The 15000-nt window shown below is 31.6% G+C and overlaps 1 protein-coding gene and 1 pseudogene across 1 annotated transcript; both read right to left on the bottom strand.

The window, feature by feature from the left end:
• Positions 1-374: 374 nt before the first annotated feature.
• LOC114943556 (uncharacterized) lies at positions 375-12131 on the bottom strand. Its single transcript, XM_085486523.1, has 5 exons — positions 11860-12131; positions 11094-11120; positions 10932-11007; positions 9941-10009; positions 375-529 (listed from the first exon to the last, which is right to left on the bottom strand). The coding sequence occupies exons 2-5, from the start codon at positions 11118-11120 to the stop codon at positions 375-377; spliced, it is 327 nt and encodes a 108-aa protein (XP_085342649.1). The 5' UTR covers positions 11860-12131.
• Positions 12132-13511: 1380 nt separating this feature from the next.
• Positions 13512-14574, bottom strand: LOC146721629 (uncharacterized; annotated as a pseudogene).
• Positions 14575-15000: the final 426 nt, after the last annotated feature.

Below are 15000 nucleotides of genomic sequence, written 5' to 3'. Positions count from 1 at the left end.
TACCTACGTATATGCAGTTTTTGCTGTTAGATGTACTTAAAGGAAAAATTAATTAAATAATATAAATATAGCACATTTTAAATCAAGAAACTTATACTATAATCGAACTCTGTTTAGAAAGAATGTTTGTTTCAATCACAATCACAATACCATTTTCTATTATTTCTCTTATTATTATCAATAATGTTATTCACCAAATAATTATAATATCAATAATGTTTTGCGATTTATTTAACAATTCATAATATGTTAGGGTTATAAAGTTTTATCTATAGGGTTTTTATTTAAATAAAATGAAGAATGTATATATATGTATATTTATTTATGTATATTATCATATAGTTATAGTATTATAATATTATAATATTATAATATTATTCGGCGTTTCGCCGTCCCCGTCCTTGTCCGCCTTCTCTTCCGCCTCGCCTCGGCCTGTTGCCCCAATAATGATGGGGCGAGGACAGTTTTAAATGGAAGCGCATAAAGCGCTCCTCCTGGACGCGAACCCCGGCGCGTCTTCCTCTGTAAACTGTAATTAAAAAAGAAATTATTTTAGTAATTAGATAATATGGTATATTTAGGTATATCTAGGTATGGTATAAAATAATAAATGTATATGTTATAATAAAATGTTATAATAATATAAGGTTAATATTTATATAAAGTATATAAATATTTTATTAATTAGAATATATTTAATAACTATTATAAATTTATTATAAATCATTTATTTAATTAATAATTAATTATTTATTAAAATAATAAAATATTTATATATAGAGAAATAGAGTATTAATTATTAATATATTTAAATATATTATATATTAATCATTATTATAATATTTAAGAAAATATTTATTAATTATTAATTATTTATATATATAAATATAAATAATATTTTTTGAGATCCCAACCATAGGATTCAAATTTCTTTCCAAAATGTTCTTTCCTTCATAATTGTCGCAATAACATCGCGTTTGGCTCTTTTGGTCGAAAGGAATCAAGTGGAGATTGTGGCTTTATAAATAATATTTATTTTTTAATCAATATATAATTTAAATGTTTATTAAATTTAATAATTAATTCAATTATATATTGATTAAAAAATAAATGAGTTAGATAAATATGAAAAATTAGTTAATGAGATAGTAAATGTAATATTTATTTTTTAATCAATATATAATTTAAATGTTTATTAAATTTGATAATTAATTGATACTTATCATTATGATAATCTCATTATTCTTTGTGACATGATCTCAACATGAGAAAATTTAATTCTATATTAACACAGATGTTACCGTCAATTTCATCAACTTTAAACTTTCCTGACTGAAATTTGAATGCGAGATAGATAGAGAATCTTACACTGCGTAATGGTTAAAGAAGAAATTAGCAATTATTGCATAACTGTGACGTATCGTTTATGTCAATAACGTAATAAATCTATAATTGTTACATAAAATTGTTATGTAATTTTGGCGTTACTTTATTATATATGTATTTATGTATTATGGTTAATGTAAATGTGTATACTCTAAAAGTTTAGTAAATACTACGTAATTTTAATGACATAATTGTAACGTTATGTTAAATACGTAACGTTTATGTATTTTGGTTAATGTAAATGTATATACTCTAAAAGTTTCGTAAATACTACGTAATTTTAATGACATAATTGTAACGTTATGTTAAATACGTAACATTTATGTATTTTGGTTAATGTAAATGTGTATATCCTAAAAGTTTCGTAAATGCTACATAATTCTAATAACTAATTGCAACGTTATATTAAATACGTAACATTATTTTGTTGACATCAATGTATACATTCTGTAAAAACTTTATTATAATCATTACATACAGTATAATAACAAAATTGCGATATTTTTTTTATTTAATGTGACATCGCAATTTCGTTATTATAATTATATATAATATAATAGTGTAACGGTTCACCTTTCCCGACGCCGCGGATCGGCTCGCCGGTTCCAGGATTCGGGAGGAAGGGGGAGATTCAGACTCGCTTATTCCTTATTAACAATGCTTTGGTTTATTCAAAAAGAAACAAGTAAACAAAATGATTGTTGGCATAAAGCCTAAATAGAGAAACTTATTGACTACTCGGTATAAACGAAATGTTTGTTGGCATAAAGCCCTAAATAGAGAAACTTATTGACTACTCGGTATAAACGAAATGTTTGTTGGCATAAAGCCCTAAATAGAGAAACTTATTGACTACTCGGTATAAACAAAATAAGGAGGCGTATAGCCTGTAGCGGTGTCCGGAAAAGATTTACAAATTACCCGGTATAACTTTGAGATACGGTGTACGGAGGCGTATAGCCTATAGCAGGGAGAAACCGGAAACCGGGAAACCCGGCGTAACAACGAGAAACCCGTTGCCCGGCGTGTAGCAGGAAGAGACCGGAAACCGGGAAACCCGGCGTAACAACGAGAAACCCGTTGCCCGGCGTGTAGCAGGAAGAGACCGGAAACCGGGAAACCCGGCGTAACAACGAGAAACCCGTTGCCCGGCGTGTAGCAGGAAGAGACCGGAAACCGGGAAACCCGGCGTAACAACGAGAAACCCGTTGCCCGGCGTGTAGCAGGAAGAGACCGGAAACCGGGAAACCCGGCGTAACAACGAGAAACCCGTTGCCCGGCGTGTAGCAAGAAGAGACCGGAAACCGGGAAACCCGGCGTAACAACGAGAAACCCGTTGCCCGGCGTGTAGCAGGAAGAGACCGGAAACCGGGAAACTCGGCGTAACAACGAGAAACCCGTTGCCCGATACTAAAGGTAGGAGGCCAGAAACCGGGAAACCCGGCGTAACAACGAGAAGCCCGTTGCCTGGCTAGGAGGTCCGGAACAGGACTGGTGCCGGCTCATCCGTCGAGCCGGCTTATATACCCTGCCGGCGGTTCCCCCACTCTACATCGAGGCTGTGGTGGGGGTAATGCCGGCGTCGTAGTGGGGCGCCTCTGGGGGTTGTAGTGGGGCGCCCCTGGGGTAGGGTGACTCGTGTATCAGTTATGTTTTTGTGTTTAGGGGCGCCTTAGGCGCCGTAGCCTCAAGTGGCGGGCGGGTGATCGGCCCGCGAGGCGTTAGTAACGGCCACGCCGTTACAATAGTTATAATAAGGTTTTTACAGAATATATACATTGATATCAACAAAATAATATTAATGTTACATATTTAACATAACGTTACAATTATGTCGTTAAAATTACGTAGTATTTATGAAACTTTTAGAGTATACACATTTATATTAACCAAAATATTATAATTATATATAATAGTTATAATAAGGTTTTTACAGAATATATACATTGATATCAACAAAATAATATTAATGTTACATATTTAACATAACGTTACAATTATGTCGTTAAAATTACGTAGTATTTACGAAACTTTTAGAGTATACACATTTATATTAACCAAAATATTATAATTATATATAATAGTTATAATAAGGTTTTTACAAAATATATGCATTGATATCAACAAAATAATATTAATGTTACATATTTAACATAACGTTACAATTATGTCGTTAAAATTACGTAGTATTTACGAAACTTTTAGAGTATACACATTTATATTAACCAAAATATTATAATTATATATAATAGTTATAATAAAATTTTTACAGAATATATACATTGATATTAACAAAATAATATTAATGTTACATATTTAACATAACGTTACAATTATGTCATTAAAATTACGTAGTATTTACGAAACTTTTAGAGCAGAGCTGTCCACATTTTGCTCTTTTCGGCCGATATCCGAGATTCACCGCCCAGCGACCCCCACTCGCGCTCGAGGCCTTAGCAACGCGTTGACCGATAGCCGTAACTAAGATGCACGGCGCTCCGTCTCAGGGACGAAGCATCTGTAACGCGATGCCGTTCCGTACCCTTTCTTTAACTTTAAATTTAACTAAATATTTTCAATATTTTAAAATCGCGATTTTTTAATTATTATTTTTATTATTAATTATTTATTATATTTTATTTATATATGTTTATTTTTAGATTATATTTATATTTATAATAATTGTGGCAATAGATTTCCACGTCACCCATGAGGTACTATTGTTAACGCGTTTTTTTTATAGTGGTTTCCCCTGTAGGCCTAGTCCACTTAAAAAGAAGAATTAAGAAATGAGCAAAAACGATAGAAAAATCAAAAATTAAAATTTTGTGCGACTACGCCGTTCGTACGATTCGATAACAGATGGAACATCTATTTCAATATTTGAAGTACTTATTCGCATCAACGAAGATAATGATGCATCCTTCAAACAAGAGCGTCTGTCGGTTTTTATATATTTCATTTTTGAAAAAGAGCATTCACATAAGTAAGTCGAGCCAAACATAGAAAAAAATCGAAGACCGAAATTTCTAAGCATCGGATAAGTCGCTACGTCTAAAATTTTAAAAACTTCTATTCTTTTTTCCGGTCGCGTTTTAAGGGAAAGTTCAGATTGTAAATCACAAAGTTCCTGTTGCAATTCTATATTTTGCTCTTCGATTTGCGCAGTAAAAGGATTCTCGAGAAGAATAAGATCATTTCTCAACATTTCAAAATCACTAAACCGTGTATTAAATTGACTAATAAGTGAATCGATTAACTGGAGATGCTTCTGAAAATTGCAACTTTTGCCATGCTCTTCGAAAAGAACTTGACAAGATGGGAAAAAATGTAAATTATCTGTCACTATATGATTTTTAAATAATAATAACTGTCTACGGAAAGAATCAATGGCGCTAACTAATTGAGAAATAACTTGATTCGGTCTTTGAAGCTTCAAATTTAAAATATTTAAATGGTTAGTCAAATCAGTAATAAAAGCGAGCTCACTGAGAAATTCTAAATCTTCTAGAAAAAATTTATATTCGTCGCATTTTGCAACAGATATTTCTTGCAAGAAAAGGAAGATTTCTTTTCTTATTGCAAAAAATTTCTCTAAACATTTTCCGGCACTAAGCCAGCGGACCTCGCAATATAAAGGGAGATCGGTATAAGTTGCGTTATGCTCTTCGAGAAAGTGTTGAAACTTGCGATGGGAAAGAAATTTATGACCACCTTTAATAAAATTAACAATTTGCGTTACCGTTTGCATAGCACTACTAAGTTTAACAGCTTTCCCGCATAACGCTTCTTGATGAATAATACAATGAATCATCGGAAATTTTAAATCTCGCTGTCTGATCTGACCGAGGAATCCATTTTTTGAACCTGTCATCGCTTTGGCACCATCTGTTATTATAGACGAACATTTTGTAAAATCTAAATTAAATTTATTGAGAGTTTTTTCTACAGCTCTGAAGATATCTATACCCATAGTTGTATCATGCAAAGCAACAAAGTCTAAAAGCTCCTCGACACATGAGAAATCGTTTTGGACGATTCGAATAAAAATACTCAACTGGCTCACGTGTCGATTATCGGTGCTTTCATCAAGACACAATGAGAAGTACGAGCAAGTTGCTAACAAAGATTTTAATCTATCTTCAATAGATAATGCAATATTAGTAATTCTACGTCCTACTGTTTGATGGCTAAGCGGAATACTCGTAACTTCGTCAACTGTCAATTTACCGTCAAAGGATTTTACTGTCTCAACGAGACAGTTTTTTATAAATTCACCATCACTAAACGATTTGGAATGCTTCGCGATGAGGAACGAAATAGCGTATGATGCAGCCAAAGCTTTTGCATTATTGTTACCGGCGTTAGAAATTAATAAATCAGAAGAATTATCTGCCTGATAAACTAATTTTAAACCTTCAAGAATTTTTAATTTTTCCTCAGACGTATAACTAGAATATTGTCCGGAATGTTTGACTCTATAATGTCTTTCGAGATTGTATCTTTTTACGACAGACGGCTCGTAACCACAGAGAACACAAGTTGTTCGATTGCGAACAAAAACGAAGAAAATATCTTCCCATATTCTATCATACCTCTGTTCGTAGTTCTGCTTACTTCCATCAGCCATCCTTCAAATAATCGATGAAATCTTGAAATTCTGAGCACTCTCTCGCAGGAAGACGGATCCCACGCAAAGTCTGCGCGGCCAGATTATACGCAATTGTTTAACCGTTATTTATTTGTCTTAACCAATTCTTTACTCCAAAGCGTGTCTCAGCGTAACGTCTTCCTTCGAGAGAGTGCTCAGAATTTCAAGATTTCATCGATTATTTGAAGGATGGCTGATGGAAGTAAGCAGAACTACGAACAGAGGTATGATAGAATATGGGAAGATATTTTCTTCGTTTTTGTTCGCAATCGAACAACTTGTGTTCTCTGTGGTTACGAGCCGTCTGTCGTAAAAAGATACAATCTCGAAAGACATTATAGAGTCAAACATTCCGGACAATATTCTAGTTATACGTCTGAGGAAAAATTAAAAATTCTTGAAGGTTTAAAATTAGTTTATCAGGCAGATAATTCTTCTGATTTATTAATTTCTAACGCCGGTAACAATAATGCAAAAGCTTTGGCTGCATCATACGCTATTTCGTTCCTCATCGCGAAGCATTCCAAATCGTTTAGTGATGGTGAATTTATAAAAAACTGTCTCGTTGAGACAGTAAAATCCTATGACGGTAAATTGACAGTTGACGAAGTTACGAGTATTCCGCTTAGCCATCAAACAGTAGGACGTAGAATTACTAATATTGCATTATCTATTGAAGATAGATTAAAATCTTTGTTAGCAACTTGCTCGTACTTCTCATTGTGTCTTGATGAAAGCACCGATAATCGACACGTGAGCCAGTTGAGTATTTTTATTCGAATCGTCCAAAACGATTTCTCATGTGTCGAGGAGCTTTTAGACTTTGTTGCTTTGCATGATACAACTATGGGTATAGATATCTTCAGAGCTGTAGAAAAAACTCTCAATAAATTTAATTTAGATTTTACAAAATGTTCGTCTATAATAACAGATGGTGCCAAAGCGATGACAGGTTCAAAAAATGGATTCCTCGGTCAGATCAGACAGCGAGATTTAAAATTTCCGATGATTCATTGTATTATTCATCAAGAAGCGTTATGCGGGAAAGCTGTTAAACTTAGTAGTGCTATGCAAACGGTAACGCAAATTGTTAATTTTATTAAAGGTGGTCATAAATTTCTTTCCCATCGCAAGTTTCAACACTTTCTCGAAGAGCATAACGCAACTTATACCGATCTCCCTTTATATTGCGAGGTCCGCTGGCTTAGTGCCGGAAAATGTTTAGAGAAATTTTTTGCAATAAGAAAAGAAATCTTCCTTTTCTTGCAAGAAATATCTGTTGCAAAATGCGACGAATATAAATTTTTTCTAGAAGATTTAGAATTTCTCAGTGAGCTCGCTTTTATTACTGATTTGACTAACCATTTAAATATTTTAAATTTGAAGCTTCAAAGACCGAATCAAGTTATTTCTTAATTAGTTAGCGCCATTGATTCTTTCTGTAGACAGTTATTATTATTTAAAAATCATATAGTGACAGATAATTTACATTTTTTCCCATCTTGTCAAGTTCTTTTCGAAGAGCATGGCAAAAGTTGCAATTTTCAGAAGCATCTCCAGTTAATCGATTCACTTATTAGTCAATTTAATACACGGTTTAGTGATTTTGAAATGTTGAGAAATGATCTTATTCTTCTCGAGAATCCTTTTACTGCGCAAATCGAAGAGCAAAATATAGAATTGCAACAGGAACTTTGTGATTTACAATCTGAACTTTCCCTTAAAACGCGACCGGAAAAAGGAATAGAAGTTTTTAAAATTTTAGACGTAGCGACTTATCCGAGGCTTAGAAATTTCGGTCTTCGATTTTTTTCTATGTTTGGCTCGACTTACTTATGTGAATGCTCTTTTTCAAAAATGAAATATATAAAAACCGACAGACGCTCTTGTTTGAAGGATGCATCATTATCTTCGTTGATGCGAATAAGTACTTCAAATATTGAAATAGATGTTCCATCTGTTATCGAATCGTACGAACGGCGTAGTCGCACAAAATTTTAATTTTTGATTTTTCTATCGTTTTTGCTCATTTCTTAATTCTTCTTTTTAAGTGGACTAGGCCTACAGGGGAAACCACTATAAAAAAAACGCGTTAACAATAGTACCTCATGGGTGACGTGGAAATCTATTGCCACAATTATTATAAATATAAATATAATCTAAAAATAAATATATATAAATAAAATATAATAAATAATTAATAATAAAAATAATAATTAAAAAATCGCGATTTTAAAATATTGAAAATATTTAGTTAAATTTAAAGTTAAAGAAAGGGTACGGAACGGCATCGCGTTGCAGATGCATCGTCCCTGAGACGGAGCGCCGTGCATCTTAGTTACGGCTATCGGTCAACGCGTTGCTAAGGCCTCGAGCGCGAGTGGGGGTCGCTGGGCGGTGAATCTCGGAAATCGGCCGAAAAGAGCAAAATGTGGACAGCTCTGTTTTAGAGTATACACATTTATAATAACCAAAATACATAAATGTTACATAACAAAGTAACACCAAAATTGCATAACAAATACATTACGTTATTGACATAAATGATACGTCATTGTTTTGTTTCGCCGATCTATAACATATATATATATAGATTATTATGTAATTGTTTCGTAAATGATTCCTTCGTGTTTACTGGGTATCAGAGATGGCAAAATATCAATTAAATTTTTTATAATTGAACAAATGATATGAACAGATTTAATTAAAATATTTTTAATTGACGATTAATTTTAGAAAGATTAATTAGATTTCGTTACAATGACGATTGATATAAGCTAGATTAATCGAAGATCGCTTAATTAACAATTAATATGATCGAAGTCAATTAAAGATTATTTAATTGACAATTGATATAAACGAAATTAATCGGAGAACGATCGATTAAAAATTAATACAAGCTAATTTAATTAAAAGTTTTTTAATTAACGATTAATATGAGTTAATTTTAATTAGAAGTACTTTAATTGACGATTGAAAAAAACAGATTCAATCGAAGACAATTCAATTGACAATTGATTTGAGCAGAAACAATTAAAAAATATTTAATTGACGATTAAATATAGCAAATTTAATGCGAATCTCTTCCATTAATGATTGACTTAAGAAAATCGATATAATTTCTCTATTTCCATTAATTAACAATGTGTAACGATTAATACAATTTAAATTTTAATTGAAGATGTTTGATAATATTAAAATGACTGAATTTAAATAATATATATCTTTTCCTTGGTTCTAGCAAAGTTAGTGTACGTAATAGTTACAATATAAATAATAAATAATTTACGTTTTTTAAACCATATTTTTATTCAGAACATTTTCAATTCATTATACATTTTATTATATTTAATTTAATTAAATTTAATGTTAATATACATGTGCAGATATAATATAATAAATATAAATATGTGAATATATTATTCTGTTTGCAATTTTTAATTATTAAATTATATTATTTCCAAATTATATGCATAATAGATATGCAACAAAACTATTATTATTAACAATATATATTTGCAATTCAGATATTATATGAAACTATTCACACACAAGAAAAATAATATTTTAAAAAGTAATTGCTGGTGTACGATTACATTTTTGTTTAATTGGCAAACAAATATTTAATAAAATTTATTAATTTAAAAAAAGAAAAAAGAAAAATGAATCTTTTCAATATAAAAAAATATAAATATATAAATAAATACATAATAACAAAATATATACATTCTAAGCATTTAAATAATAATACAATTTTAAAACAAGACCATTTATATAAATATTTATATACAACGTATTCTAATTATGTTATTCAATATTTTTCAATATTTCTCTCTAATAATTTATTTATAATAAATAAACACAATTTGAATGTAATATGTAAAAACATTGTGAAATGGTTACCTAGTTGAATGCAGAAATGTTCTCCAGAAGGAAACTGTATGGTTACACTTCGTTGTATTACCAAACTTCCTGCAATGTTTACATTTGATTAATAATTTTGAATTATAATATATATTGTATATATGTACAACACATTTTATTATAACATATTATACATTTATTATTTTAGAACAAATGAAAAAAAATTCGAGAAATATATATTAACATTAAATATAATTAAATTAAATATAATAAAATGTATAATGAATTGAAAATGTTCTGAATAAAAATATGGTTTAAAAAACGTAAATTATTTATTATTTATATTGTAACTATTACGTACAATAACTTTGCTAGAACCAAGGAAAAGATATATATTATTTAAATTCAGTCATATTAATATCATCAATCAAACATCTTCGATTAAAATTTAAATTGTATTAATCGTTACACATTGTTAATAAATGGAAATAGAGAAATTATATCGATTTTCTTAAGTCAATCATTAATGGAAGAGATTCGCATTAAATTTGCTATATTTAATCGTCAATTAAATATTTTTTAATTGTTTCTGCTCAAATCAATTGTCAATTGAATTGTCTTCGATTGAATCTGTTTTTTTCAATCGTCAATTAAAGTACTTCTAATTAAAATTAACTCATATTAATCGTTAATTAAAAAACTTTTAATTAAATTAGCTTGTATTAATTGTTAATCTTTCGTTCTCCGATTAATTTCGTTTATATCAATTGTCAATTAAATAATCTTTAATTGACTTCGATCATATTAATTGTTAATTAAGCGATCTTCGATTAATCTAGCTTATATCAATTGTCATTGTAACGAAATCTAATTAATCTTTCTAAAATTAATCGTCAATTAAAAAAATTTTAATTACATTTGATTACATCTGTTGTAAGTAAATGTCATAATTAATTTGAAAAGTAATTAATTAATGAGCATCTCTGCTGAGTATATTGATTAAATTTAATTAAATTAAAATATAACTAACCTCTATGGTATTCGGCGGCAACGGGGCCGGCGGCGACGGGCTCGGCGGCGACGTGGTCGGCTTCATGCATTGGTATCTGAAATGTATAAAGAGTATTAGTTTTATAATAGTTTTTTATAATAAAAAATAATAGTATTTTATAATGAAAAATAAAATACTTACATCTGCCATTTCGGTGTTTGAGTACATCTGGAATTATAATAAAATGAAATATATTTAACAGATTAAAAAAAAGAAAATATTATATATATATATATATAAAATATGTTGAAAAATAGAATCAGTGTTAAAAGATGACAAAATGTGACAAGAAGAGAAGTTAATTCGGCAGTTGTGCACTCGCGAATTGTATGAGCGCACGTGATCGCGGCCGGGCGCAAGGATATGGGGTGTTGAAATTTACTTGGTTGGGCGTTAAAAGTTCCATGTGACTGTTAGATGCGCGTGATTTGATTGAGCCGGAAATTCTAAAAATCTCCTTAATTAATTACACACGTACGGATTTTAACACTTGTTCGAATCGCGTCCCCTTGCGCTCAACCGTATAATAGACAAAATAAGATCTGGATATTTCGAACACCTGATGTAACGATTCGGTGCGCGTAAACAAGTTTTTATGCGCGAACGACAAGAGTAACATTAAAGTACGTTCGAAATATATCTATTGCAAAACTATATGTAAAATCATAATTATAATCACGGAACCAATAAATAAGATGTGAATATCTCAAAAATTCACGAAAAGATCCCGAAAAGTTCATAAAAATGACAATGTTCCGTCGCTTAATGCTAGTCGTTCTCGCGAAATAAATTATTAATAATAAACGAACTTAATTGCTGACTACTAATTAACTGATTCTACATTTCATTAAAGACGATGATGATGTTAGAACGATAGTTTACAGAATCTTATATGTATATGACTTACCGAGGTTAGTTGCTGAGATGTTAATCTTCTCACGACCACAAACTGATTAGACCGCAGGCTGCGCGACAGGGGTGCGTAATCGTGCGGCTTGTATTTAGAATGATATGCTCGATGCCACGCGTGTCACACGTGTTGTTCTTGGCCGCGTGTTCATATCATCGATGTTTTCGACAATTTTCGGTGCGACGAAATAATCGCTGCTTTAATCAGGTAATGATTTTATATTGTACGTATCAAAATATTTATTATAAATAAATTTGTGAATATGTTGATGAAGTTAATGTGTAAAGTTATAAGATAATTAATTCTTTATATATTTGGATTATAATTAAATATTAATTTTATAATAGTACAGACACACACACACACACACACTCACGCGCGCGCTTATGTCCGTGTGTTGATACGTATATCTATATTCTTTAATTAATATTTAAATTTATATTGTACATATGCAGAATATATATACAGGATATCACAGAATTAGTAGTAAACCTGTTAATGGAAGATTCTTGAGATAATTGGGAGACGATTTTGCTTCTAACTATATTGATATATAAATTTATAAACTATAGTTTTTTTCAAAAATTTTGATTTTTCTCAATATTTTATATACCAAATTTTTGAAACAAGATCGACGAAAAATTAATATTTTATGAGATACTTACGTTCATGCAAAATAATGTGTTAAAGATGTAAAATATCCTGTTAAATATTCTCTTTGTGATTATCTTATTCTTACAACTTATTGTTTTAATAATTATATTTCACTTTTACGCGATATTTTTATTTTTTTTATTATTCCCCTTATTTCTAAATGTGTATATTGTCTATAATTCTTATAATTTCTTTTCTTTTAATTGCATCTTTTGCTATTTTTTATTTGTTTTCGAATTATTACCCTGTATACATATATATATATATATATATATATATATATATATACAGGGTGAGCCATTTGAATCTATCACCCTAAATATTTCCGTTCCCTTGCATTTTACAAGAAAATGTTTCAGATAAAAGTTATATGGTTTCGAGGGGGACATAAGATGGTGTCAATAAGTTGACCTTGAATAGTTGCTTAAAGGTCACATGAAGGTCACCTTCAATATGTTAAATGGAACTGCCTATTTTTTTATTGCATATTCTTGTAGCTTATCTCGAGACGTTTCCAAAACACTATAAACAAATGTATTTTCGTTAAGTATTTTTCGAGTTGTGAGGCTTGAAAGCTACAGTGTTCTGTAACGTTCTGTTCGTTAAGTAGTTTCCGAGTTGTGAGTCATCTGAATAGTCAGAACATCTGAAGGTCATCAGATATGTGGCTGTTTTAAAAATTTCAAGATGGCGGACAAAAGTTTTAGTCAACCGATTTTCACCAAATTAAGTTTACGAGGGTTTCTGGAGTTGCTGATCACGAATCTGAAGTCAGATTTACAAAATTCAAAATGGCGGTTCCAAGATGGCGGACGAAATTTTTAGCCGAAATTAATAGAAATTACTACTCTTAGCACTACCCAGGAACAACGGCGTGGACGTGGTAGTTTTTTGTTCCCTTTGGGGTGCTTTATTTACGTGAGTCCCCTTGCCTCTCACTATCGGGGTGCTTTATTTACGTGAATCCCCTTGCCTTTCACTATCGGGGTGCTTTATTTAGCGAATTAAATGTTCGAAATTACGTCCATTTTCTTGAATGCATAGATCGATACGCCTTCTGAATGATGTGACTGTTCTCAAAAGAATTTCTTGAGATATTGCGGCACAAGCAGTCCGAATACGTTCCTTCATATTCTCCTTGGTTGTTGGTTTTTCGCTATAGACAATATTTTTCAGCATTCCCCACAAGAAAAAATCGGGAGAAGTTAGATCTGGCGAACGAGGAGACCACGCGACTGCGCCCAATCTCCCAATCCACCTACCATTGTATCGGTTATTCAAATAATTTCTTACAATATTTGAATAATGTGCTGGCGCACCATCCAATTGAAGCCACATCCGTTCTCTGGTGAATAAATCAACATCTTCCAATAGTACCGGTAAATCGTCTCGAAGAAACTGCAAAAAGTTTTGTCCGTTAACGTTTTCTTCAAAAAAATAAGGACCTATTAAATAGCCATTTACGATGCCACATCAGACCATTAAAGACCAACGATTTTGAAAATTAATTGAACGAAACCAATGGGGATTTTCATCGGACCAGTAGTGACAATTATGTCTATTTAAAGTTCCATTGCTACTGAAAGTTGCCTCATCCGAAAAGAGTACGTACCGGAAAAAGTTTCCATCTTGTTGGATCATTTGCAGAGCCCATTCACAAAAATTTACACGAAGTAAATAATCATTAAAATTCAAACGTTGTGTCAACGTAATGTGATATGCATGAAATTTTCTCGCCTTTAATATTCTCGCAACTGTTCGCTGAGGTATGCTAATTTCTCTTTCAATTTGACGAGTGCTAATATGACGATCGCGATAAATTTTCGCTAAAATGGTTATAACACGATTATCATTAACATCATATTCATGATGTCGTGATCGGCGAACCATAGACCCATCACTTGCTCTCTGCGTAAGGGTTTTAATGGTTACCCTAGTTGGATGCCGTCTATCAGGATAACGTTGAGCATACAGACGTTCAGCTCTCGAAAAATTATTCCTACATTCCCCCAATATTTTAATCATGTCCACGATTTCGTTTGGTGGGTAGGCTGCCATATTAAAGATAGGTAATTATTTGAGTTCTAAAAGTATTGATTTCTCAATAGATACAAATAAGCGGAGATATCGTTGCTATTTAAGCATTCACGTCTGCTTTTTGATTGCAGGATGATATGTAGTCATGGTCATAGCAACCTAGCGGAAGAGCTACATGAACTAGTCGCGCATCGTTAGGGTCGCTGCTCACGAATTCGAGGTCAGATTTGCAAAATTCAAAATAGCGATTCCAAGATGGTGGTTCCAAGATGGCGGTTCCAAGATGGCGGACGAAAGTTTTAGCCGCAATTAAATTTGGTGCTGGCGCACCATCCAATTGAAATTGTTTGCCATCTTGGAACCGCCATTTTAAATTTTGTAAATCTGACTTCAGATTCGTGACCAGCAACCCCAAAAACCCTCGTAAACTTAATTTGGTGAAAATCG

This window comes from Nylanderia fulva, unplaced genomic scaffold, assembly GCF_048542155.1.
Source record: "Nylanderia fulva isolate GAGA-0341 unplaced genomic scaffold, ASM4854215v1 Scaffold442, whole genome shotgun sequence".
Lineage (NCBI taxonomy): Eukaryota > Metazoa > Arthropoda > Insecta > Hymenoptera > Formicidae > Nylanderia > Nylanderia fulva.
This window is presented reverse-complemented; position numbering and strand designations above follow the sequence as displayed.

What these genes read in the sequence shown, in the direction of transcription:
- LOC114943556 (XM_085486523.1), bottom strand. Translation starts at nt 11,120, where the DNA reads ATGTACTCAAACACCGAAATGGCAGAT. An exon ending in CAAACACCGAAATGGCAGAT is followed by an intron (nt 11,008 to 11,093) that starts GTAAGTATTTTA and finishes TATACATTTCAG; the next exon opens with ATACCAATGCATGAAGCCGA. An exon ending in ACATTTCTGCATTCAACTAG is followed by an intron (nt 530 to 9,940) that starts GTAACCATTTCA and finishes TTTTAATTACAG; the next exon opens with TTTACAGAGGAAGACGCGCC.